The following is a 24,331-nucleotide window of genomic DNA, read 5'->3' as shown; positions in this document are numbered from 1 at the left end:
GTCTGATGGACCTTCTCTTTAGGTTAATCTTGCCCGATTACACACTGGACTTTGGCTATGTCAACAATGGCAGCATCGTGACCCACATTGTCAAAATAACCAACACTTGTCCAGTTGCTGTCTCTTTCAGAGCTGACAGGAGCTCAATGGCGGACACAGGTTGGTCCTTTCCACAGAATGATCAGTAGATTTAAAACAGCCAGAGATGATTGTTCTGGACAGCATTGATTTCTGCAACAAATCTTGTTTAAATAGGTGTCAATCTCTGTGATGTGTTTAGATTGTTTACAAAGCTTGTGGTTTGATGTAAAGTTGATCTTCTTCTCTTAGTGTAACTATTCCAGTATGAATAATTTTAAATTTAATTCGGAGTAGCTTTATTCACTGCATTAATACTCTTTTTTTTTTATTCTGCTCAGGGTTTAGTACAGAATTGGATAGGGTGCAGAATTTGCCCTTCTGCGAGACAGAGACGTTTGAGGTGAAGTTTGATGCCCGTGGGGCCAATCTGGGAACGATCAATGCAGTTATGCCCATTCAGGTTTGGTGAAAATGACATTAAATATCTGAGACAAGCAAAGAAATGCTAGATGAAGATGAAATATTGACTTTCTGTGCCTTTTGAGAATGCAAACATCCATTATCATAAACATTCACAAATCTCATACAGACTTGTACTTAATAAGATTCTGCACAATTTCTAGGTATTTTAACAAATGTAAGGAAATTGTGACATCTTAAAATTCACGTTTTTCATTCAACTCCTAATGTTGATTATATAATTTGCAATAAAAAAGTAGTAAATCAGAAAAACTCAAAAACAGCATTTTGTCAATTAATTATTACAGAATTAATAATACCTAGTTTGCATTGTTTGTACAGTATATATCTATTGGAAGGCACCCACTGCTGTTTGTGCTCTACATTATAGCTTATTACGACTTGCTTCAATAATGTGTAGCTGAGTCATTCACTTCTGTGTGATTGACAGGTGACTAACGGGCCCCAAGTGCAGGTGCGTTTATGTGCAGAGGTCACAATGCCATCTCTCACAGTGTCATCAGACACACTGCAGTTCGACACCATCCAGTGCGGCCTGTGTCACGTGATCACACTCCAGCTGCACAATGTTGGGCCAGTGCCCTGTGAGTGGAGCATCAGACAGGAGGAACGACCAAAGAAGGTACAAGCCTTGACCATACAAACAAAGAGCCAGAGTTATTTTTGTTTTTGGAATAACTGATGAATCATTCGCTGTAAGATTAGGATCATGTATTAAGAAAGTAAATGGAGTTAATTTTGACTTCATGTTGACTTTGAGACTCATTTCCATCATTAATAAGCTGAATTTGTTTTAGCAATTAATTATACAGTATATATCTGCTTGATATTAATGGGTGTTGGTCGCAGTGTTGAGATTCATTCGTCTTTGTGGCATGTTTGTTCTTGCTAATCAGTTTTAGATCAGACTGGTATGAGGTTTACTTCAGTGCTCTTACCATATGTTGTGGTTTTTCCTCTGATAACATATCTAGTTTTGTTGTAAATGAATTGAATGGGAATTTATCCCAGATGTTGTCTCTTTGGCTGTGTGATCAGATTGACAAGCACATCCCACTGTACCTTAGACGACAGGCTCAGCTGAAACAGCGGCCTCCTCCAGTCGTGTTTGAGTTATTACCCTCAGATGGCACACTCTATCCTGGTGACAGAACCAACGTGCAGGTCAAATTCAGCCCAGCAGAGGGGGTAAAGAAACACAAACACTAGATACGATTACACATTTACTGGTTTTACATAACTTATATAACAAAACTTTCTTTTTCAAAGAAATAAATACTTTTATTCAGCAAGAATTGATTAAAATGAGTAAAGACATTTATAATGTTACAAATAATTTCAAATAAATGTTCTTTTGAAATGTTCTATTCATCAAAGAATCCTGAAAAAAGTATTTCCTTGAAATATTAAGCAGCACAACTGTTTTTAATATTGATAATAATCAGAAATGTTTCTTGAGCACCAAATCAGCATATTAGAATTATTTCTGAAGGAATATTAGACACTGAAGACTGCAGTAATAGCTGTTAAAAAATCAGCTTTGCCATCACAGGAATAAATTACATACAGTACAAATGTTCAATATTACAGAAATGTAAAATAACAAACAGTTATTTTTAAATGTATCAGTATTTCAGTATTTTGATCAAATACATTCAGACTTGGTGAGAATAAGAGACTTCTGTTAAATGGCAGTGTAACAGTTATGAAGGGACTTTCTGATGTCTAATTTCAAGATTAAATCTAGCTATATTTTAGTATATCTATATACACTTCATATTTTCTATAAATAAATTACTTAGACTAATCAGTTTACCATGTTGAATTTGATTCCTTAAAGTAGGATGAAGGCAGTCTGTAGTTCTATTGAGAGTCAAAGTAACATGATTAAGTTATGAATAATTTCATATATTTCAATATTGTTTTGCCTGCAGTCGATCTGCAGCCAGCTTTATTCAAAGGCCTGGTTGTTATCCTTCTCATATGTGTTCTTCAGAGGGCGTACATTCAGAAACTAGTGATAACAGTGGCTCAGAGCACTCAGAAGATCCTGCTGCTGGCCCAAGGTCAGGGAGAAGAGCCTCAGCTGGAGTTTTCCTCTTCGGAACTAGATTTTGGGTCCATCCTGCCCTACTGGGAAGGGAAGGTGGCTGAGGTGGTTGTCCGCAACCCTTGCCCCTTCCCTATAGAGTTTTACTCTCTGGACTTCGACAACCAGTACCTAGAAGAGGAAGAGGTGAGTTTAATAGGTTCAAAATAGATTTTTCTTTTTTGTTTGATTTATTTATTCAGATTTTTTAGATATCTATTTTTTTATCCTCTTAGACAGCAATGAGATCACATACTGTCAATATGAAAGTTTCAGCATGAAAATTCCTACTATAAACTAACATTTCTCTTCAGATTATTTCAGACTAAGGTAGCAGAACTATGTTTTCAGCATTTGCCTCATTTATTGTGTACTGTGTATATTTTCAGTTCTTCCAATGAATCTTATTTCTCAACAGTGACCTTCAGATATGTGTTTGGTTCAGTGTTGTGCTGGACACTGTCGTTCCCATTGTATATTCATCCTCTTCCAATGTGTCTTTGTGTTCTGCTTCTCAGATTTTGCGAATGTTAAAAGGATACGATGCCCAAAATGTGTTACTTCTACCTCCCCGTGCTCCTGGCGAGACTCTGCCCCCAGAACTGTTGGACTTCTACAAAGAGCAGAGCTCACAGGAACCCAAGCAGGGTACCGTATACAGCAACAAAGATGGTTTTAATTATGTTTGATACAGAATTGTATGTGAGACTAAAACACATCTGACTTGGAACATGCTCATGCTTAAGTGAATCTTATAGTTCTAACCTATTTTTAAGATTCCGTGGAGGGTCTTGAAGATGAAGACAAGGGGGAGACAGCTGCACCATCTGAGGGTGAAACACTCAGTGGTAAAGGTATGGTTCAGCCTTGGGCAACAGTAATTGAAATGCATTTGCATTCTTTATGAGATTGGTATTATAATTCAGTGCATTATTACACATACATGTGTCTTCTCCTCACAGGCCAGACTAAAGACAACATCAGCACTGGCACTGCAGTGGGGGATCTGGAATACAACCCTGTGTCTAGAGTTATTGCACGTCATATGGGCATTGATCTTTCACCAGAAGGCAAGGCAGCCCTTAATCGCCGGGGCATTGCCATCGTTGTTCATGGTGCCCCTCTCTCAGGTAAGACTTTATAGATTTACCCATGGTATGGTTGTCTATTTGTGCTGTTGGAAAGTATGTTCTGATGCAGATGTAAGCATCTATGTGCAGGTAAAACAAGGACAGCAGTTACTCTGGCTAAGCACTATGGAGCAGCTTGTCTCAGTGTAGATGAGGTGGTGCAGGAGGCTGTGGCATCAGGGAACAGCTCTGCAGCCCTGACGGCAAGGGAACAATGTGCCAAGGTTGCTGTGGTGCATGCTCAGAAGGAAGTGGATGATGCAGCAGCAGATATGGTGACCACTGTGGTTCAGGCTGCCGGAGTTCTAAGTGTTGAGGCAGTTGCCAAACACACAGCTGAAGGCAGCCTAACCAATGATCCTAAAGTCCCCCCGTCATCTGCCTCAACCCGAAATAAAACAAACATCACAGGGCATTCACAGAAGAATAACAGCTCTGGTCACACTGCTTCACTGGTAACATACAAAATATCTGTACACTTTGTCACATACATAGTATTTGGTTCTTGTTGTCCAGTAACACTATCAAAACATCATTAAAACAATATCAATTTACTTGAGAGGCAGCATTATATAAGATATTTAGATTTTACTTGTTTTTAAGCAAGGGACCCATTCTTATTATTAACAATTGTTTATTAGCATGCCTATTAATAACATATTGGCTGCTTATTAGTACTTATGAAGCATTTATTCTACATGACCATATTCTACATCCATAATCCTACCCAATACCTAAACTTAATAACTACCTTACTAACTATTGATAAGTAGCAAATTAGGAGTTTATTGAGGCAAAAGTCGTAGTTTATGGTTTGTTAATGGTGAGAATTGGACCTTAAAATAAAGTGTGACCAATATTATAAAACATTTATTATTTTTGTAGTGTTTCAAGAATAAAAAGACTCTTGAATTTGTATCAGAATGGTGTAGAGCACCTTAGCTTGAAGCTATGTATAAAATATTTATATTTAGAGTTAATTACTATAATAGTTATTATTTATAGTTATAGTACGATATTTATATTTTAAATAAATATGGTTCTTTTGAACTTTCTGTTCATCAAAGAATCCTGAAAAAAATGTATCACAGTTTCCCAAAAAATTTAGCAATGCAACTGTTTAACATTGATAAGATTTTTTTTTTTCTCAAGCACCAAATAAGCATTTTGATGATTTATGGAGGATTATGTGACGCTGAAATACATTGAAAACAGTCATTTAAAGTTGTAATAATCCTTCTCAACATTACTGATTTAATTTTAAATATATATATACATACACATACACACTACATAGCAAACATTTTTACTGGAAAGCAAAAATGGTAAAAAGTGTCAGGTTTTCCCTCCATTAATATATTAAATACAGTAAGATATGTGTAACATATGGATCTGTACTGTATTGTACTTTGTCTTGTTTGTAAGTGTTATGTATGAATGGATATAAATACATATTTAAAGTGTGTGTGTGTGTGTGTGTGTGTGTGTGTGTGTGTGTGTGTGTGTGTGTGTGTGTTGCAGACAGATGGTCAGGTACACAGGCATCTGAGTGTGAGTGCCAGTCAAAATGAAGAGCTGGGGCTGATTAACTGCCTACTGCCTGATGATGTGTTGGTAGAGATCCTGTCAGAGAGACTGCAGGTGTGTACATTTTTTGTATACCCTATACATATCTGATATATGGTTGATCATTTGTGTCAATCACAGCATATGCAGACATATAGTAATTTTGTCCTGCTTGCCCCCATGCCATAGCTTAGCGACTGTCACCGTGGTGTTGTGATTGACGGATTGGAGACACTGTACTGCCACTCACCAAGTAAAATGCTCCAGATCATCCTGAAAGCCTTTGACAACCGTCGCCATATTTTTGTTATCAACCTGTTTAACAGCTACAGTGCCTTCAAGCTAAGGTGCTCTACACTGTTCTGATACAAATTCAAGATTCTTCTTATTTGAAACACTGAAAATAATTTATTTATTGTAATATTATATTCCGGAAGATGCATGCATCCAGATACATTAACTTGAGACAATTAAAAAAAAAACGTATTCAGGCGGGTTTTCAGATCGTTTATCTCAGGTTTGAAATTTTTCTCTCCAAAATAAGACTAAATTAAAAAGATTTCTTGCAGTGTACCCTGTATATGAGATTACAGGTTTTCATAGGTTTCAGTAATGACAGCAAATATTCAACAAGTTCTTCACACTCAATTTTATTTAAAGAAAGAAAACTGTAGGTAAGGATGAATATGTGAAATTAAATTTGTGGATTACTTTAGAGAAAAGGACAAGTTTGACCATGAACAAGAAGAGAGAAAACAACAGGAGCTTGAGAATTTGAGAAGAGAAGAGGCGATGACACCTAGTGAGGACTTGGATACAAAACCAAAACATGAAGAACCCCTGCCACTTTCTGAGGACCTACAACAAGAGATGGTAGGTTTGAGTGTGCAATTCACAATATGCTTACCACCAGAAGACTATTCTTGTGAAGCCTAAACATGTTTCAGATTTTCATATTTAAAATTTAGTAACTTGATTACATGAACTACATGAAGTATTTGACTTCCAATGAAGGTAAAGTGTATAATTCATGTACCACAAACAGCACCAATTATAATTACTTTAAAAGAGATTGTCTGGCTGGTTTGCGTTGTCCAGTTATCTTTGAAATCTATTTTGAACACTATATTTTGTTGTTCTTCTTTAACAGTCCAGTGAGAGTGACAGACAGCTACTGGCCCGATTCCATCTATATGAACAGAGTCAGCCAGAACTCCAACACACTCTTCAGTTCTGGGACCGAACACAGAGTCTCTTATTACAGCCCATGGTCTCCGAAGCCCAAGAGACTGTAGACATAACAAACTGTCCTCCTCCCTCTGCCAAGAAGAGCAAGAAGGAACGAGAGAAGGAGAAAGCTGAGAAGGAAAAGCTGAAAGTGGAGGCTGCAGATATGAAGTCACCAGCTCCCAGTCAGACCCAAGTGTCAACTGATGTTGCAGAGGGCTCGGAAAAGATAGTGGTTCCACAGCCTATCCCCTACATCTGGCTGTCTATAAAAGAGAAGGAACAACTGGATGGATTTGAGATCATCAGTAGCATGAAACTACCCTCCCATGAAGAGGTATAGTACTTCGGTTCCTCTTTATGTTGGAGCAGTTCTTCGTTGTGCAAATTTTGTATCCATAGAATATCAAGTAAATAAAAAAAAAAAAATTCTCACAGGTTTTGGATGGATTAGGGTTAGGACCTAAAGGTCCACCCATCCCACCACCTATAATATTCTCCATAGTCCCATACCCTAAGGTGAGATCAGTTCCCAACACACAGCTCTCCAACAGCTGTTTTACTTTTTTGATGCCCACGTCTTGTGAGGATCTGCCAGAGAAGAAAGAAGCAGACCTGAGATCAGAAAAGGTACTAAAGTCTTGAAGAAATAGACTTTAGTTTAAATGTGGAAAAAGACTTATTAAAAAGCGGTCTACTTGTCTTCCTGCAGGAGGGCATGACGATTACTAACACATCTAATCCTGGCCAGGGTGTGCCTTCTGAGGAACCCAACCCAGAATACAAGCAGGGGTAAGGAGGTTCCTTACACACATAAACTTCATGTACAATCACAAATAAACAGAACGATTTCACTGAAACCTGGAAATCTGCTGTTCTTTTACAGACTCACTAGTTTCCGCTGGATTGTACCATCAAATGGAGTCATCACTCTACGGATCAGGTTTTACTCTTCTGTTCTTGGAAATTTTGATCAGACTTTCAGCTTTGAGGTGATGGGGACTAAGCGATGTTATCAGCTATACTGCAGAGGAAGTTGTGTTTACCCAACTATAAGCAGAGTCCCTAAGTGAGTAACATTTCAGTAGGAAAATATACAGTGGTTATCATTGTCCTTGTACGTGTACTACATAGTGTTTGTGTGCTTATGTAATAGGATTGTGTTTGCACACTGCAAAAAGAGCTTACGGTCTGAGATTGGACTTCAAAAGACTTACATTGTCCAGTCAGATCTGTATGAGTTTGGGCCTCTGCTGTGTGGAAAGACCAGGGACAGGTGCTGGCATGTTGTTTTCTGTGCTAAATGAACTCTTTTGTCATTATTGAGTGTCTTAACAATACTTTTCTATTAAAGTTATTCTATAATAAATTTTTGTAATATTAATGATGTTATCCTGACCCAGGTATAAAGAAGCAAAATATCCTGAGAACATGGATAAGTTTGTAATTCACAATACTTCTAAAATGGAGGCAGAGATCCATTTTTGCTTTCAACATGACACCAAGGCCACCACTTTCCTTCTTGACCCTCCGAATATGACACTGGAACCCAAAGAGCGAAAGGTATGCAAATTTCTTGTTTTTTGCAGAATGTAATTTTAGGATTAATTGAGCTGGAAGCCATTTTTTAAATATGTAAAATGTGATTTGAATCACATTTTATGGTTAAAAATATCGAATTAGCTGTATTTGCCCCAAACAATCTAACTAGCCATTTCTTAAATTTGTTAACCACCTTTGTGATTAACCATGATGTGCCTTATGAAGACCAACTGGTTGAAATGTTGCAATACATTTTTTGGAGCTTTAATTTCATTGTGTGTGTGTGTGTGTGTGTGTGGACATATTCCTTCTTTGTCTTGTGTTTTGAAGTTGTACACATTGAAACCTTTCTTTTTTAGCCACCTTTGTACCATCTTCAGCCTCAGTCTCATAACACCAAAAAAGGCATTGAATCAAACTCTCTTGTTATTAATGTTTGATATCCTCCTGACAGCTACTGATGGTGTGGGCATACCCAAATACCCCCAAACATATAGAAGACAGCTTGGTGTGCTGCATCAAGGGGAACCCAGAGCCTGTTGTCTTCCGCTTCTCCTGTATAGGAGTCAGGCCTGAACTGGAGCTGGACCGCAAGCTGCTCCAGTTTGACAAAACTCCACCATACAGGTCTACTACATTCACTTCAACATATACAGATTTTTTGTTAAAGCTGCTGTCCATAAATTTTGCCTCTTTGTCGCCATCTCTGTTTGAAAACCTGGAATTGCAGCTGCTTGTGGAATTATCTTGCTTGCATGGGCTGTATTCTGGCACGGCTTCAGCGCAAATTAATCTTATGTTTTGAGGTGAATGTGTAGCTGTCAGTCACTGCACCGGTGTGGATATTTACTGTACTTCGCAATCACAGACTCTAGCCTACGTCTTGGAATATATGACCTAAATAAGAATTTTCACCGTATATTGCCATCTGAACCAGTAAGTAAAAAGTCTGTCACATTTCTTCTGAACAACTGCAGAAAAATCATTACAATAAATCGCGCTACCAATGGTGATTAAATCTAACAATCGGTTTGCTCATATCACATCAAACCATGTAAATTATTATTATTGTTATACTTTATTCTCAAATTGTTAATGTTAACGTGGGTGGTAATGGCGCAGTGGATAAGACACATGCCTTTGGTGTGAGAGACCAGGGTTCGAATCCACTGTGAGACACCAATGTGTCCCTGAGCAAGACACTTAACCCCTAGTTGCTCCAGAGGCGTGCGACCTCTGACATATATAGGAATTGTAAGTCGCTTTGGATAAAAGCGTCAGCTAAATGAATAAATGTAAATGTAAACAACATCAGCATTGCATGACTATGAGTATAGTGTGTATTAACATGTAGATTTCAGTTTCTGCACAGTCTAATGTAATTGTCATGCCATTCGAATTTCATATTAAGAAATTCTTTTAACCCCAAAAGCAAATTATGCTCCCTTCGAACTGGTTTTCTTTAAAATGCAAATCTTGTGTAATCCCAGGCTATCTGTAATCAGAAGCACATTTAAAACTGGAATAGAATTTAATTTTGTTTCATAAACACATAATCCTTTCTGGATTACGATCCGCCATCAAAACGATACATTTAATTATTCTAGCTGCTGTGAGAAAAGGCTAAACAATCCGCCACCTGCAGGAACCTCAAGTGTGATAGCCTAGTAGCCGGGACAACTTCTTTATGTTTACAGACGTGACGTAATGACGCAGTGCCATGCTTGAATTTCCCACGAAAACCTACCACTCAAATTAGAAAACATTATTATAAGCTAACCGTTGTGAATCGGGCTAAAGTAAGGCGGTAGTTTTGAACACTGGCTGGTTATGTACTTGCTCAAATATTGATTTCGGATCATTTTTAACCAAAAAAAGTTACGGACTGCAGCTTTGATTATTATAATTAATCAGATATATTACAGGTGAAAAAATCCTATTCATAAATTTTTTGTATTTTGTCTGCAGAAAAGAAACCCAGAGTTTATGTCTGCGCAATAACACCCTTATGCCAGCTGCTTGGAGGCTGAGGGGCCTGGAGATTCTTGGGGATGAATTCAGCGTGTCTCAGAACAAAGGCATCATAATGCCTCATTCTGACTTCAGGCTGCACATGTATTTTATAGCCAAGAACCCTGTCAAACTGAAGAGGGCCATTTGTTTAGAGGTACTGCAGAATGAAAAACAACCTTTTTGTAATTGAATCATTAGCCGTGTTTACAAATGTGAAGATTTTTAATGCAGATAAAGAGTAAATGCAATTGTAATTCATGTACATGTACTTGTGTGCATTAGTTTGTATGCATGTGTCTGATTAGACATGTATGTTTACCAGGTGTCAGATGTGGAGAACATTCTTGGCATCGTTCAACATTCAGAGAACATTCAGATTATTGCAGAGGCCTATGATATTGCAGTGGACATAACCATTCCAGAAGGTACTTGCCTAAAAACAGCTGACTGGCTCATCACACCATCACATTATTTTTTCAGCTAAGACAGTTCACCCTAAAATTAAATTCTGTTATCATTTACTCACCCTCATTTTGTTCTAAACCTGTATGACTTTCTTTCTTCTGTGTAATATAGTGACCATGCAAATTCCCTTTATTCATTTGATACTGTTTTTGCATTTGTTGTAGATTCTGATGGTTCAGTAGACTTTGGAACAATCAAAGTATCAGAAGAGGTCAAACGGTCTATTAAGTTGGAAAACAAAGGCAAATATGACATAGCCTTTAAGTAAGTTACTATATAGATATTAATAGTCTTCTATTTTAATGAAAAGAAAAGCATCAAAGATGTCTTTAACATTTCTTCTCCCTCCTTTTTAAAAAAATAATTTTCACTTACAGATTTAACCTAGTGGCCACAGAGCCAGGAATGCCAGATCTGAACTCAGTGTTCTCCATCACTCCTCAGAAAGGCTCATTACGCCCCAACAATAAGCCCAGTACTGTCCAGATTATTTATCACCACAACCAGGAGATGTCCATCAGAGATAGCCCAATCCTTTGCTGTCAGGTCTTTTAATCTTACCACTTAATAGATTCATTATCATACAGTATTTTATTTTAGTTTTGCTGTCATCAGAGATGAAAAAGAATGAGTTGTGTTGTATTTTCTCCAGGTTATTGAGCCCAGTTTGGATGGCGGCGAGACCATTAACACTATACCAATCAAAGTGTCGGTCCAGGCACTTTTCTCCAAATACAGTGTCAATCCCTCTAATGATATCAACTTTGGCCCACTGGTGTATGGCTGTCGCAAGAAACAGACTCTCATTGTGGAGAACAGAGGCATCTTTGAGATGCGTTTCACCATTAGGATGTGTAAAAATGCCCCAGTTCCTGCACAGAGGAGAGGGTATGACTATTGTAAAAAATATAGTTATATATTGTAAAAAAATAAATACATCATAAAAAGAATGATAAAAACATAATAAAACACAATCTTAGGACAACTTTGATTAACTTTTTTGATCAACTTAAAATGTTGACTACTATATATCAAATTAAATTAAATGGTTTTTTTTTTAAGCTTGGGAAGTAAGAAGCCATCAAAAGACAGTTATACTACAAAACCACCCAGTGCCAGTGAATTACGACACACTGTGCAGAATGAGACTGGTATATCAACACAGGTAGGAAAAGTATTCTTTATTTACAGTTCTTGATAGAGTGTACAGTAACAATCTAATATGTAATATATTATAAATAATTTGGATGTGTGTTTTTTTTTTTACAGATACATTTGACATGTGGTATTTTTTCGTTGTCTCCGTGCTTTGGGGTTCTGGCACCTGGAGTCCAACAAGTGGTTACTGTGGATTGCAAGGCAGAGCATGTAGGTAGTTGGGAGGAATGTCTAGCTATAGACATCACTGACAGAGACCCCTCTGACATCCCTGATGGGATTCCATACAAGCTAATAGCAGAAGTTTGTATGCCAGGTTTGTGACTGAATGATTCTATATAATGCTCTGTGAAGTATGTTCTCTTATTATGTACTTTTTTTTGTTCATTCTTTTATGGTTCATAAGAGTTGAGTGTTTTGATGTTTTGATAAATTGTCCTCTTCATTGAAGAGAGGCACCAATTTTATGTAACTTATTTAACTTTATCAATATATCCTGATTGTGTAAGGGTTCTTATTCTGGTCTTGAAATGCTAAAAGAATTGTATATTTTTTATTTTATATTAGCCATCCATTATTTTTATTACATTGAACTCTACCCGCCATTATCCACATTTTAGTGCATGCCTCTGGGTTTAGTGGGCCCTGTGGTGCGGGTGCACCCCAGGACTCAGTAGGTCCTCTGATGCAGCTCCACCTCTAGGCTCAGTGGGCCCCATGGTGTAGCTCTGCCTCTGGGCTCATGATGCGTTTAATGAATGACTTGCCGCTTAAAAAAAAAGTTTACTAAACCAGTATGAATTATAGTGTAAAAATGATCACTCTATGACTGTATTGTTTACAGGAATAGCGAGTACAGACATTGCTTCTATCTTTGAGGAGCACCGTATCTGTAAAAACAGTAGCATGCTGCAGTGTGAGCAATACCGGGACAGTATGGGCATCTATGTACAGGATGAGAACAAGTTTATCTTTAACAATGTACTGGTGGGTCAGTCATCCAAAGCCCAGTTCCGGCTGACCAATCCAGGAAAAGTATCCTGTGAACTCAGCCTGGTGATCAGAACAGTCAAGGTATGTTTGTGAGAAGTGGTTCTGCCACTATTGATGTTATTCTGCCAAATATGTAAGAATTTTATAGCAATTTTATATGTTTTGAAATATTGTAACTGGTAATTGTAAACTTAACTGTCTCTTTGCCTAACATTTCTGTTAACCTTTTTTTTGTGATTTAAGACATCAACACACAATGTAGAGGTTTTTGAGGTGACCCCTACAAAGTTGTGTATCCCCAGCCACTCTCATGCTTTTGCCACCATCACCTTTTCTCCTTTGACTATGCACACATATCATGCGGTGTTTGAGGCACTTTTGAAAGGGACCGCAAGGTAACTGCTTTAAATACAGGTTTGAAATGTTTAGATGGTTGTTGATAGTTTGTTGAGGCTTTAGCCATTCTGTTTTGTAACACAGTCAAGCTTCTGCCACCAAACCCAAAGCTCTGGTGTTTGATCTAATGGGTGAAGGCAATTTGCCCTGCATCACTGTTCTGAGACCTATTCAGAGGACTAATCGAGGTCAGCCAGTGCTGCAGTTTAAGCGCTTATTGGTGGGACGAAGGCAGAGTCTTCCATTAGTGATCAAGAACAATGGAAATGTGCCTGCACAAGTAAGATCAAAATTAGTTTTCAGCTAAATTTTAATTTCTCTGACTTTAATTTTTATTGTAATAATCCATTCTTTCCTTGTATTTGCAGGTTAGCATTGTACTACAGTGTCACCTGGACGTTTTCACTCTAAAAGCTGCTCCTGGCACTGTTTGCAGACTGGCCTCCTCACAAATAGAAAGCAATCCCAGAGAAGGCAAGCCATAAACACAAATGAAGAGTCTGCATAGACATTTATTTCTGCAAAATGCTGTTATGATTTGCTTTTCAAATGAGCTATGAAACCAATAACACAAACAGCAGCAGATTGTTTTGGACCTTCTTCTGTTTCATTAGATTGGGTGTCATTGTTTATAAGTTAAAGAGATCATTTAGAGCTGGTTTTATCATAAAATGCAATGATCAGATCCCTTGATGTTAAGCGGTCATGTTTGACCAAAGAATGCAGACATTGACCAGTCAGAATCTTATATTCTAGAGAGTCGTATAATAAACTATTTGAATATTTTAAAATTTAATAAAGTCATTTCAAGCTTTGTGATTATTACTTTTTTACAGAGAGCTGTAGTGTATGTGAAGGAACAAAGTGTTATTTCTTCTATGACTTGTGTATAAATTTAGCTTGAGGCTGGCAACCATAAGCAGTAAATTGAAATAAAGAAAACAGTAGCATGAAATATGCAACAGAAACATATTAAAATCAAATGTGTGTGACATAATTGCATTTTTGATTCTCTTCAGAGACGCAACTAGTACATGTAGCCTCTCTGATTCTCACGGCTGGACAACAAGCAGAATTCCAGGTCGGGTTTCATCCAAAGGTGGCTCAGAAGTTTGAGGCCTGCTTGAAGTTAATGGTAAAGGATAACCAGTATGATCAGACAGTGGTGCAGCTTGTGGGTGAGGGTTACCATGACATCATCATCCTGGATAACATTGGCAGCAAAGTTCAGAAGGACAGTAGTGAAAGTAAGTAATGCATAGGACATGCAGTTATTAATGTGCTTTTTGCTAACTCTTAGAAATTGGAATATTTCAGACATTCAAAAGCATGATTGAATAAAAAATTATACCATTTATTTTATGGATATTTTTGGTTTCAGTACCCACTGTTGGTAATTATGGTAATTATCCCTTCTGAATGCTTCTCTCAGGTCTGTCTGACCTTCTGGATTTTGGAGACTGTCACGTGGGCCACACTTATCAAGAAACTTTTACCATGACAAACCCAAGCAGCTCCAAGGTGCTGCGCTTTGAATGGCTTCCCAGTGGCCCACAGCTGAGCTTTACTCCACAAGTTGGTCACCTGCATGCTGATTGCTCCAAAGTTGTGACAGTGAACTTCTGCTCAGAGGAGCCCATTGAGCTGAACGCACAAACAATAAAATGTAAACTCAGCAGTATTACCTTTGAGCAGCCTGTAGACCAGGTCCGGGACTGGGATGACTGTCATAGGACTGTTAAATGGATGGATGTAGACAAGTCGTCACAACAACCAACCAAACGGAAGGTGAGTCTCATAGAATCAGTGATAGAGATGACAGTAGCACAAATTAGAATAATGCAAATCCTGTGGTGCATCTTTTACTGGGGGTACTTCATTAACTTCAATTTTTTTTTTGTTTAAAATGAGATGTAAAGTCACATTGTGAGATAAAAAGTCACATGAATAAAATATGTAATTGTTCGATACGAAGAAAAATAAAGTGGCAATTGTTAGATATGTAGTAGCAATTGGGAGATATGATGTGTCATTTATTAAATATGAATTCACAATTGCAAGATACTGTGAAGTGGTAGGTAAAGTCAAGTGCAAAATATAAAGTTGCAATTACTATAAAATAAAGTCACAATTACTAGCAAAGTTAAAATGACCCTGTTTTTTTACGCTGAGATGGAAACAGATAAATGTTAAGATATTAAAGGTGTTAAATTAAAACTGACCTCTAATTGTTATAATCTTGTCACTGTGATTAGGTAGTAGCGACAGACCTGGAGCCTCCTCACTCTGTGGTGGAGAACTCCTCAAGAGAGTTGGAGCTGATAGTTAGTGCCACATGTGATTATGCCAAATACCAATGTGATACTGGACCCATCCGTTTCAAAGACACAATGCTGTACCAGACCAGAGTCTTTCAGTAAGTTTAAATGCACTCGTACAATATTTGCTTAAAAATGAATTTTGCACATTGAATTTTCGGATTTTCATAAGTGATGTTATGTTTTTTTAGCCTCCAGATGGAGAACAAAGGCAGTGTTAAGCTAGAGTATTCCTGGAAGGTTCTGATGGAGACATATGGAAAGACTGTATGCTTTGAACATGGAGGTAAATCTTCAGCCTTAAAATGTTTATGGTCTGATGTACCACAGAAGTATGTTTTTATACTGATTTTCGTTAGATGCAAGTAATCAAAAAAAAAAACTGTATTAATGTAATCAATATATCTGATGGATCAGGTAGGACTTCCCGCTCAGCTCAAGGGAGTAGGACACCAGAAAGACCAGCGAGCTCTCTGCAGAGTGTGTCCTCTCTACTGCTAGGAGACCCAGAGCTTCCTCCCTTCAGCGTTGAACCTGATGTAGGGTTTATCAGCCCAGGAGCGAGTCTAACTTTCCACATCCGGTTCTCCCCTCTGGAAGTGGCTGAGTTTAAGGCCAGTTTGATCTGCAGGTCAGACTCTCAGAGGGGAAATTATTGGCTGATTATGACTTTTTGCTCAGTTCTAAACTTTTTAATTTTAATTTGTAGCATCGCTAATCTGAAGGATCAGCAGAGTCCTGTGATCACCGTAAGTGGTCGCAGTTTGCTGCCATACTGTCATTTCCACCTAAAGGATTCAGACTACCTCACTGGAAACAGGCGGAACCCTGAGCCCCACAGTCCCCTCACTGTGGACCCCAATACCAGGGTTATAGAGTTCACCTCAGTGGGTATTGGCACGTCTGTCCGCAGGTAAAACATTTCATTGGATAGTTCTGACTTTGATTGGAGTCACGTTGTTTATATTACAAACAAATATAATATGCATATATGTAAATTTCTATATACTATACTATATTATATAGACTTAAATTATACATACTTATAAATATATTATACATATACTGTAGTGTGCATGTATTTGATCATACTTACAAGTATACTGTAATATTGTAAAATGCTATTCAAAATAACTGTTTTGTGTTTTGATATATTTTCAAATGTCATTCATTCATGTGGTGACAAAGCTGAAATTTCAGCAGCCATTTCTCCAGTCTACAGCGTCACATGATCCTAACAGTATATATTATGTGTACTATATATAAACAGGACACTGACAGACTTGTTCCAGATTTCAAATATGGGTAATTTATTATTGCATAACACAAATAACGAATACATTATTTTCTCTCAGGGAATTTGGTGTTATTAATCCCACAAACAAGCCATACTCTTTCATCTGGAGATGTGAGGACATGGGCAAATCTTCTTTCAGCTGCCTTACACCAAACAAGTCCATTCAGCCGGGGAAAGAAGTGAAGGTGTTTTGTTTGAGATTTTAACAAATCATGCTGCAAATATTCTGCTTTTCAGACATGAATCGATATTAAATTTGAATCTGTTTTCAGGTCTCATTTGAGTACCAGGTTCTCAACCTAGATTTAGTGGAATCCTTCTGGACCTTCTTAATCCCTGAGCACAACTTGTCTTTGCCCTTTCTGCTGGTGGGCACTGTTAATGAGCCTGTTGTCTATATTGATCGAGCCCACCTCAATCTAGGCAGTTTGCTACTAGGTGAGGTTTCAATAAAATGCACAATTCGACCATGTTAAAAGAACAGTTCACCCAAAAAAAACTGTCATAATTTACTCACCCTCATGCTGTTCCAAACCTTGTATTGGTTTCATTCTTCTGTGGAACACAACAGAAGTTATTTTAATGAGTATCTGCTGTTTTTGTCCATACAATGAACAACATAGGATCATATTGCGTTTCAGTGTATAGAAAAAAGGCACTGAGACTTTATGCAAATTATGACAGCTAGGACTGAAATGTGAACTGGTTTAGATATAAAGAAAATGGACAATTCTAATTTTATTATATGTTACTGGTAATGTATTCCAGTCTTTTCAGCAGGAGTGTCCATGTGCTTGTGTGTGCAGGTTTTGAAGCTCATCAGACTGTGTTTGTGGTGAACAGAGAAGATCAACCATTCCATTTTATGGTCCAAGAGTCTTCGTGCCACTCTGAGGGCTACCAGGACAGCTTGGTTCTAGAGCCTATGGAGGGAACAGTTCCACCTAAAGATAAGTATGTTATTTCACTCATATAAAGACATAACACTCATATCCTCTTTGAGTAAAAAAAAAGAGCTTGAATTTGAATATTGATCTTGTTCTTAACATCTGCCTCTGACAGGATCCCATTGGTCATACGGATCACTCCCACTCGGGAGGGAGATTTGGCTTTTAATCTAGTAGTGACAGTGCGGAGGAAGCTCCAGCCGCTGACCATGAACGTGAAGGGAGAGTGTTACAGCATGAATGCTCATGTGCGATATGAGAGCCCCGAGGGGTCCATCACAGAGCTTTCATCAAACCAGATCCATCCTGTGGACTTCAAACAGGTTCAAATTTATGTGGAGTTACTTATGCACCCTTGTTTAGTGTGCATGCCAGTATGTTGTGTGAGAGATTTGTCTTTGGCAGGGTTCCAGCACAAAACATTTAGATCAAGCTTTCTGCCACTTCCTGTTATCTGTTCCCTAAATAGGTGGAGCTAAACGATAAATCCACATGTACATTTGTGGTCTCTAATCCTGGGAAATTCAGTTTAGAGGTTGAGTATGACCTGTCTGGTCTGGCAGCGCTGCAACCCCACCTGCAGGTGGAACCTAAATTGGACACAGTGGCTGTAGGTGGACAGAGTTCCTGCATCTTGACCTTTTGGCCGCAGCGGAAATGTGTGCTCAAAGATCTGACGTTTTCTGTTAAGGTAGACCCTGTCCATTACTTAATGTCCTTTTTATCGAACAAAATAATATTTACATAATTTTTCTTTTTCTGCATTCAATTTTTTTCTTTCCACTGTTTGTAGGTAAAGAATGGGCCGATATTCTGTTGTGCACTAAAGGGCTCAGCTGTGGCTCCAGATCTGGAATTTTCTTTCCTAAAGCACAACTTTGGAAGGCATTTCATATATTGTGTTGGTATGGTACCTGTTACACACACACTGGTGATTAGCAACAGAAGCAGCAGAGGAATCAGGTAAAAAAAACAAAAACTTTAGAAAACTGCTTTTCACACTTTAAAATGCAAATCTAATGAAAGTGTTATGTTTTTTTTTTTTTAAATACTATGGTATTTATTCAGTCTAGACTGCTTGTTCTCCAACACACCTGTCTTGGAAGTCAGCTTCACCTCTCAAGTCCTTTCTCCTGGCGACTCCGTGGAGGTTCTCTTCTCATTCTACCCGCGCAAAGCAATTCGTTACTGCGAGAAGGTGGTTTTTGAGATGAACAAGTGTGCCAAACAAGTGGTAGAGATCCTGGGACAGGGTGTTGAGATGAAGGTGACAAAGTTTTGCGATTTGCATAATTCTACATATCTACATCCTGATGTAAAAGATATTCATCCTCCCCTGTTTTTGTCTTAGATTCATTTGGAGGACTCCGCTCATAAGGTGGTCAATTTTGGAGCTCTACAGACTGGCCAGCAAAGTCGGAAATTAATCCCTCTGGTGAACAACAGCCACGCTTCCCTGACTTTTAGTCTTCGCAGACATTCTGATAACCTTCTTCAGGACTCTATGGTAACACATGTACACTTCCTCACTAAGTTATTTTTTTAAAGATTTTGAAAGAAGTCTCTTTTTCTCACCAAGGCTGTATTTATTTGATTAAAAATGAAATAAAAACAGTAATATTGTGAAATATTATTACAATTTAGAACAGCTGTTTCCTATTCGAATATATTTTAAAATGTAATTTATTCCTGTGCTGGGCAAAGATGAATTTTCAGCAGCCATTACTCAGTGTCACATGATCCTTCACAAATTATTCTAATGTGCTGATTTGTTAATCAAGAAACATTTCTTATTATCAATGTTGCATTTTTTTCATGATTTTTTGGAGAATACAAAGTTCAAAAGAACAGCATTTGCTTGAAATAGAAATTTGGACCCGAATGTATGTGAATAAATGCACACATTCCACTGCACTGCGTACATTACATTAAAAAATAATTGTGCTTTCACAGATCTTGTCAGTGCGTCCAGAAGGGGAGGTGACACTTAAAGAGGGGGGTGGCCGCTGTGTAGTGGAGCTTCTCTTTTCTCCTGAACAGCGCATGCCTCCTTTCACTGAAGAGCTGCAGCTGGAGTGTTTAGGTGCTGTTCGCCCCCTGCTGGCCATGAAGGGATGTTGTCAGGGAGTGGAGGTCAGACTGGACACAGACTACCTGCAGTTTGGAGCTGTGGTCCAGCGCTGCCAAGCCACCCGTCGCATTATAATGCAGAACACAGGAGACATTGGTGTGAGGTACACATCGCAAAACCTTAAAATTCAGTGACTGGTTGCATCTAAAATGTGTGGCTGGTTCGGTAAATGACTGAATCTGAGTGACAATGCTATTACATGGACTCAGACAGAAATATGTATTTGTGTTTTGGCATCTTCAGCTTTTCCTTGTTCTCTTCAGATTCAAATGGGATGTAAAGAGTTTTGCTCCAGATTTCATAATTTTCCCTGCTGAGGGCTACATCACCCCAGGAATGGAAGTATCCCTTGAAGTGACCTTTGCCCCTACCGAGCTGAGTCAAGATCTGCGCTATGATGATCTATGCTGTACTATAGAGGGGGGCAAACCATTAAAACTCACCCTCACTGGCTCCTGCATTGTCCCTCCGGTTGCAACAGAGGTAAGTTGTTGCAAAAACAGAAGAAAACACAAGTCTGAATGTTTCTGCGTGTCAGAATTTCCTTTAGTGAGTACTGAAACCTTGTATGTTTGCTAATATTAGATGTGCTGATGAAATGCTGAAGTTAAAAAGCAAGGCTAATTCATTTTCTTGCTTGCTTTCTCTTTTGTGTGAGCAGGTGGTGAATTTCGTGTGTCAGGTGCGCAGTCAGTGTACTCAGTCTCTGGCTCTACCCAACCGCATTAACCAGCGCTGGACTCTGAAATGTGTCATAGAGGGAGAGCACTGGAGCGGGCCACCCACTCTCCTCATTGAGCCCCTGCAGCAGAATACCTGTGAGATCACATACAAGCCACTGGTCATGACTGCAGACGGGGAAAGGCATGAGGTATGACACTCTCGCCACAAGATTAGGACTATTTCCAGTAATTATTTTTGAAACAATTGTTCAGTCAAAATAAAGCAAGTGTGCAAATATCCATTATGAAAAACAATGTCAGTACAATAATTAAAAAGAAAAACTATATGCTATTTTCCACTGTTAATGACATGTCCCTTTGCTGTGGTGCAGGGCTCCGTTTTCTTCTCTTTTCCTGATGGCAGTGGAATACTGTACATATTGCATGGCACATCTGAGCCACCGAAGGCTGAAGCCACAATAACCGAAGAGATCAAATGCAAAAGCCACCACACACAGACAGTATCTGTCCACAACTGGCTGCCCAGACCTCAGAGGTACCTCATCTACAAGAAATATATACATGCAAATGTAATAATCACAATACAATATTTCACAATCATGAAATAAGCCATTTTTCAGATTTTTTCAGTCAATTAAAATGTATTGCAACGATTTCAAAATCAACCGGTAACGATGCTAGAATTCACTGAAAGAAATTATATTATTATGCAACGTAAAATACACTATTGTACTGTTTAATAAACATTTTTTGTCATAATCTTGATTCATTACTCATAAACATACGCTTATTGCACGGTAATCATGAAAATGCCCATAAAAAGCCACATAATACAGTGCCTCTTGGGAAATGCTTTGTAACAATGGTAAAATATTTCATTGACATGAAGCCTCAGTTGCAAATTATATTCTGCTTCTTAGTATAATTTATGTTTTATCACTCTATGTTTTATATCCTGCTGTGTAGGTTCCGTGCTGTGATGGAGCTCATCAAACCAGATCGTTCAGATGGCATTGTTTCCCTGAAGGGCCTGGAATACATTGATGTGCCTGCACTGGATACAAAGAATTACACACTCTCCTTCTTTACTTATAAAGAGGGCCAGTACAATGCTAAAGCAAGTGCCATTATGCACCCATAAAAATGTGCTAATACAGACTACTTTGGTTATAAAACAAATTTATGGCCCATAAAATATCATCATATTTCTTACTTACACAGGTGACTTTCAAGAATGAGACAACGGGCGAGCACCTCTTCTATAATCTCAGCTTCAAAGCAACGGCTCCAGGAGTGATCAGCACTATAGAAATGGCGACCTGGGTGAGGCAGATGACGTCAGGGTCCGTGGAGGTGGAGAACCCACTTCTTGTGGATGTGTCTTTCTCTGCAGAGTGCCAGAATGCAGACATCTGCGTTCCTCCACAGTTCCTTGTGCCTGCTCAGTCTAAGGTAGATGAACTTTCAAAAACACAGAGCTGTTGATATATATTAGCGTGAGCAAATTAGCATGAGACCGCAGTCCCATATAGGCGTGGAAGGGACCGGAAAGTTCTGTGGGTGATCAGGTGAGGGAAATGTACTCTGGTGTAAAATGGGTTAAAAAATGCTCCTTTGGGCATTAAATAATGTTGAAAATACCAGTAAAGTGACTACTGCAAACTTTAGTAAATCACATTGTACGATTTGTTTAAATACTCCTAAAACGTTTGTGTCTGAAAGAAAAACTCCTACAAATGCATATGCAGTAAGGTCAGCCACAGAATAACTTTCTCTATGCCTTTTCATTGCTAATGTTTTGCTGCGTGTCTTTAGTAAATTCTGACCGTAATTTTTTATGCCAACAGAAGGGTTTGTACTGGTGCAAACTGTTAATAAATCTAGCTTTATGTAGTAAAATAATCCGTTCCTGAGCATCATTTATAGATCCCATAGTGTTTTAAAGGGTTAGTCCACCCCAAAAATAAAAATTCTGTCATTTATTTACTCACGCTCATGTTCTTTTAAACATTTCTCTCTTTTGCTGAACACAAAAGGTATTTTGAAAAGTGATGATAACCAAACAGTTTTGGTTCCCATTTGACTTTTTTGTCCATACAAAGTCAATGGGAACTGAAACTGTTTAGTTACAAACAGTCTTCAGAATACCTTCTTTTGTGCTCAACAGAAGAAGGAAAGTCATAAATGTTTGGAACGACATGATGGTGAGTAAATGATTACACAAATTTCATTTTTGGGTGTACTATCCTTTTAAAATGTGATATCCCTTGAAATTGATTTAAAAATTAAAAGGAAATAAATTGTCTATCAATCCAAGGAAGAAAAAAAGATTTTTTCTGTGGTGACCCTGGTATTCAATGACTGTTTTTAAACAGTATTGTTTTTTATTGCATAGGTTACATTGACATTTGAATATCAGCCTCTGTGTGAGGGAGAGTCCACAGCTCGGCTGGTGTTGTACGCTACTGAACTCGGACACTTCTTTTATGAGCTTCAACTGAAGGCCCTGCCTGCACCCTTCGAGAAGCCTTTATATTTCAGAGCACCACTTGGCAGCAAACACAGTGTCATGGCTAAGTTCACCAACTTTTCTCGTGTCAAGACCGAATATATCTGCAAGGTAGGAGCCCTATTTTCCTATTATTACCTAGCCGACTTTATCTTTGTGATAAAAGACAAAGAGAGAGTTCGCCCCAAATATAATTTATTCGCCCTTATATCATTCCAACCCTGAATGAGTTCCTTCTTAACACAGAAAAGGTATTTGTTTTTGTCTAAAACAACATTGAACCCCATTAATTTCACTGTATTGACAATTTTGTTTTTCAAATTATCCTATTTTTTTTCTTCACACAAAGAAAGAAAGTCATGGTTTGGAATGACATTAGCAGCTTAAATTCTTGTCTTTGGTATAAACATTCCATTCAAATCTTGTTTCTAATCCAGACGGACAACCCAAACTTCACTGTGGAAAAGAATGTTAAAGCTGCTGCGGGGAATCAAACTGGCACAGATATCAGTGTGATGGTGCATTTCGAACCTTGCCAGGTGGGAGACATCCAAAGCCTGCTCACCATCTCCTCAGACATTGGAGGAGAATACGTCTTCCCTCTGTATGGCACCTGCACCCTTCCTAAAGCTCAGGGTCCCCTCATCATCAGCTCAGGTTCCAGTGTCTCGATTTCCTTTAAAAATGTCTTTCAACAGGCCACCACCTTCTCCTTCCAGGTGGACAACTCTGCCTTCACTGTCAAGGGTGCTGAGACTATTTTACCTCAAAAAACGCAGCACATACAGGTTATATTTGACGGCCCTCCAGCGGGCTCCAGAGGCCCATGTCATGGAAAGTTGACAATTTCTTGCCCACGTATGGAGGGCCATGGACAGGGCATCTTCTGGGTTTACTACTTGAAAGGTTACTGTCCAGAGCTTCCTTCAGAGAAAAGAACATCATGAAGAAAGAACCATGCTTTTCTTAGGATGAAATAATATAATAAACGGCTAAAAAAAATAAATTGAGTATTGTTTTTTAAACAATACAAAAAGAGTCTTGTGGATGGTTAAGTTCTTAATTTAAAAAAAAGTTTTGATTTAGTTTTAGTCAGTCTTTCAGTTTTAAGAAATATGCTATTTTTAACAAAATACAAATTTATTGTAAATACTGAAAACTAACAGAAAAAATAAACATTTCAGAAGCAACTTGAGTTTGCGGTTTGAATTATACCAGTCAATTATCAAGTTAACTGCTGTTGCCCCTGGGTGCTCTTTTTTAGTCCACCAAGAGGTGCACTTGTTGCTCCTACATCACCTTTAAC

General features: G+C 38.3%; 1 protein-coding gene across 1 annotated transcript in view; it reads left to right on the top strand.

Annotated features, from left to right (window-relative positions):
- Window positions 1–24,213, top strand: part of LOC306843014 (hydrocephalus-inducing protein homolog) — a gene marked incomplete at its 5' end in the record, with an annotated part of 66,224 nt that extends 42,011 nt beyond the window's left edge. Inside the window, 51 exons of the mRNA XM_079374257.1 lie at window positions 23–159; window positions 420–541; window positions 992–1,183; window positions 1,600–1,749; window positions 2,558–2,797; window positions 3,169–3,298; window positions 3,427–3,504; window positions 3,613–3,780; window positions 3,871–4,235; window positions 5,302–5,421; window positions 5,536–5,693; window positions 6,063–6,219; window positions 6,497–6,910; window positions 7,012–7,203; window positions 7,286–7,365; window positions 7,460–7,642; window positions 7,730–7,849; window positions 7,977–8,136; window positions 8,570–8,742; window positions 10,084–10,282; window positions 10,451–10,553; window positions 10,758–10,857; window positions 10,971–11,139; window positions 11,246–11,481; window positions 11,656–11,758; window positions 11,863–12,067; window positions 12,596–12,833; window positions 12,990–13,139; window positions 13,225–13,420; window positions 13,509–13,614; window positions 14,160–14,387; window positions 14,573–14,928; window positions 15,396–15,556; window positions 15,650–15,744; window positions 15,876–16,371; window positions 16,814–16,940; window positions 17,028–17,193; window positions 17,562–17,709; window positions 17,818–18,025; window positions 18,172–18,393; window positions 18,496–18,665; window positions 18,771–18,969; window positions 19,054–19,209; window positions 19,656–19,936; window positions 20,097–20,316; window positions 20,495–20,704; window positions 20,888–21,051; window positions 21,483–21,633; window positions 21,738–21,968; window positions 22,912–23,136; window positions 23,463–24,213. Coding sequence (XP_079230383.1) covers window positions 23–159; window positions 420–541; window positions 992–1,183; window positions 1,600–1,749; window positions 2,558–2,797; window positions 3,169–3,298; window positions 3,427–3,504; window positions 3,613–3,780; window positions 3,871–4,235; window positions 5,302–5,421; window positions 5,536–5,693; window positions 6,063–6,219; window positions 6,497–6,910; window positions 7,012–7,203; window positions 7,286–7,365; window positions 7,460–7,642; window positions 7,730–7,849; window positions 7,977–8,136; window positions 8,570–8,742; window positions 10,084–10,282; window positions 10,451–10,553; window positions 10,758–10,857; window positions 10,971–11,139; window positions 11,246–11,481; window positions 11,656–11,758; window positions 11,863–12,067; window positions 12,596–12,833; window positions 12,990–13,139; window positions 13,225–13,420; window positions 13,509–13,614; window positions 14,160–14,387; window positions 14,573–14,928; window positions 15,396–15,556; window positions 15,650–15,744; window positions 15,876–16,371; window positions 16,814–16,940; window positions 17,028–17,193; window positions 17,562–17,709; window positions 17,818–18,025; window positions 18,172–18,393; window positions 18,496–18,665; window positions 18,771–18,969; window positions 19,054–19,209; window positions 19,656–19,936; window positions 20,097–20,316; window positions 20,495–20,704; window positions 20,888–21,051; window positions 21,483–21,633; window positions 21,738–21,968; window positions 22,912–23,136; window positions 23,463–23,972 — 9,868 coding nt within the window. The 3' untranslated portion in view covers window positions 23,973–24,213. The remainder of the gene's footprint in view (window positions 1–22; window positions 160–419; window positions 542–991; window positions 1,184–1,599; window positions 1,750–2,557; window positions 2,798–3,168; window positions 3,299–3,426; window positions 3,505–3,612; window positions 3,781–3,870; window positions 4,236–5,301; window positions 5,422–5,535; window positions 5,694–6,062; window positions 6,220–6,496; window positions 6,911–7,011; window positions 7,204–7,285; window positions 7,366–7,459; window positions 7,643–7,729; window positions 7,850–7,976; window positions 8,137–8,569; window positions 8,743–10,083; window positions 10,283–10,450; window positions 10,554–10,757; window positions 10,858–10,970; window positions 11,140–11,245; window positions 11,482–11,655; window positions 11,759–11,862; window positions 12,068–12,595; window positions 12,834–12,989; window positions 13,140–13,224; window positions 13,421–13,508; window positions 13,615–14,159; window positions 14,388–14,572; window positions 14,929–15,395; window positions 15,557–15,649; window positions 15,745–15,875; window positions 16,372–16,813; window positions 16,941–17,027; window positions 17,194–17,561; window positions 17,710–17,817; window positions 18,026–18,171; window positions 18,394–18,495; window positions 18,666–18,770; window positions 18,970–19,053; window positions 19,210–19,655; window positions 19,937–20,096; window positions 20,317–20,494; window positions 20,705–20,887; window positions 21,052–21,482; window positions 21,634–21,737; window positions 21,969–22,911; window positions 23,137–23,462) is intronic.
- Window positions 24,214–24,331: the final 118 nt, after the last annotated feature.

Source organism: Barbus barbus (assembly GCF_936440315.1).
Source record: "Barbus barbus genome assembly, chromosome: 23".
Taxonomy (NCBI): domain Eukaryota; kingdom Metazoa; phylum Chordata; class Actinopteri; order Cypriniformes; family Cyprinidae; genus Barbus; species Barbus barbus.
This window is presented reverse-complemented; position numbering and strand designations above follow the sequence as displayed.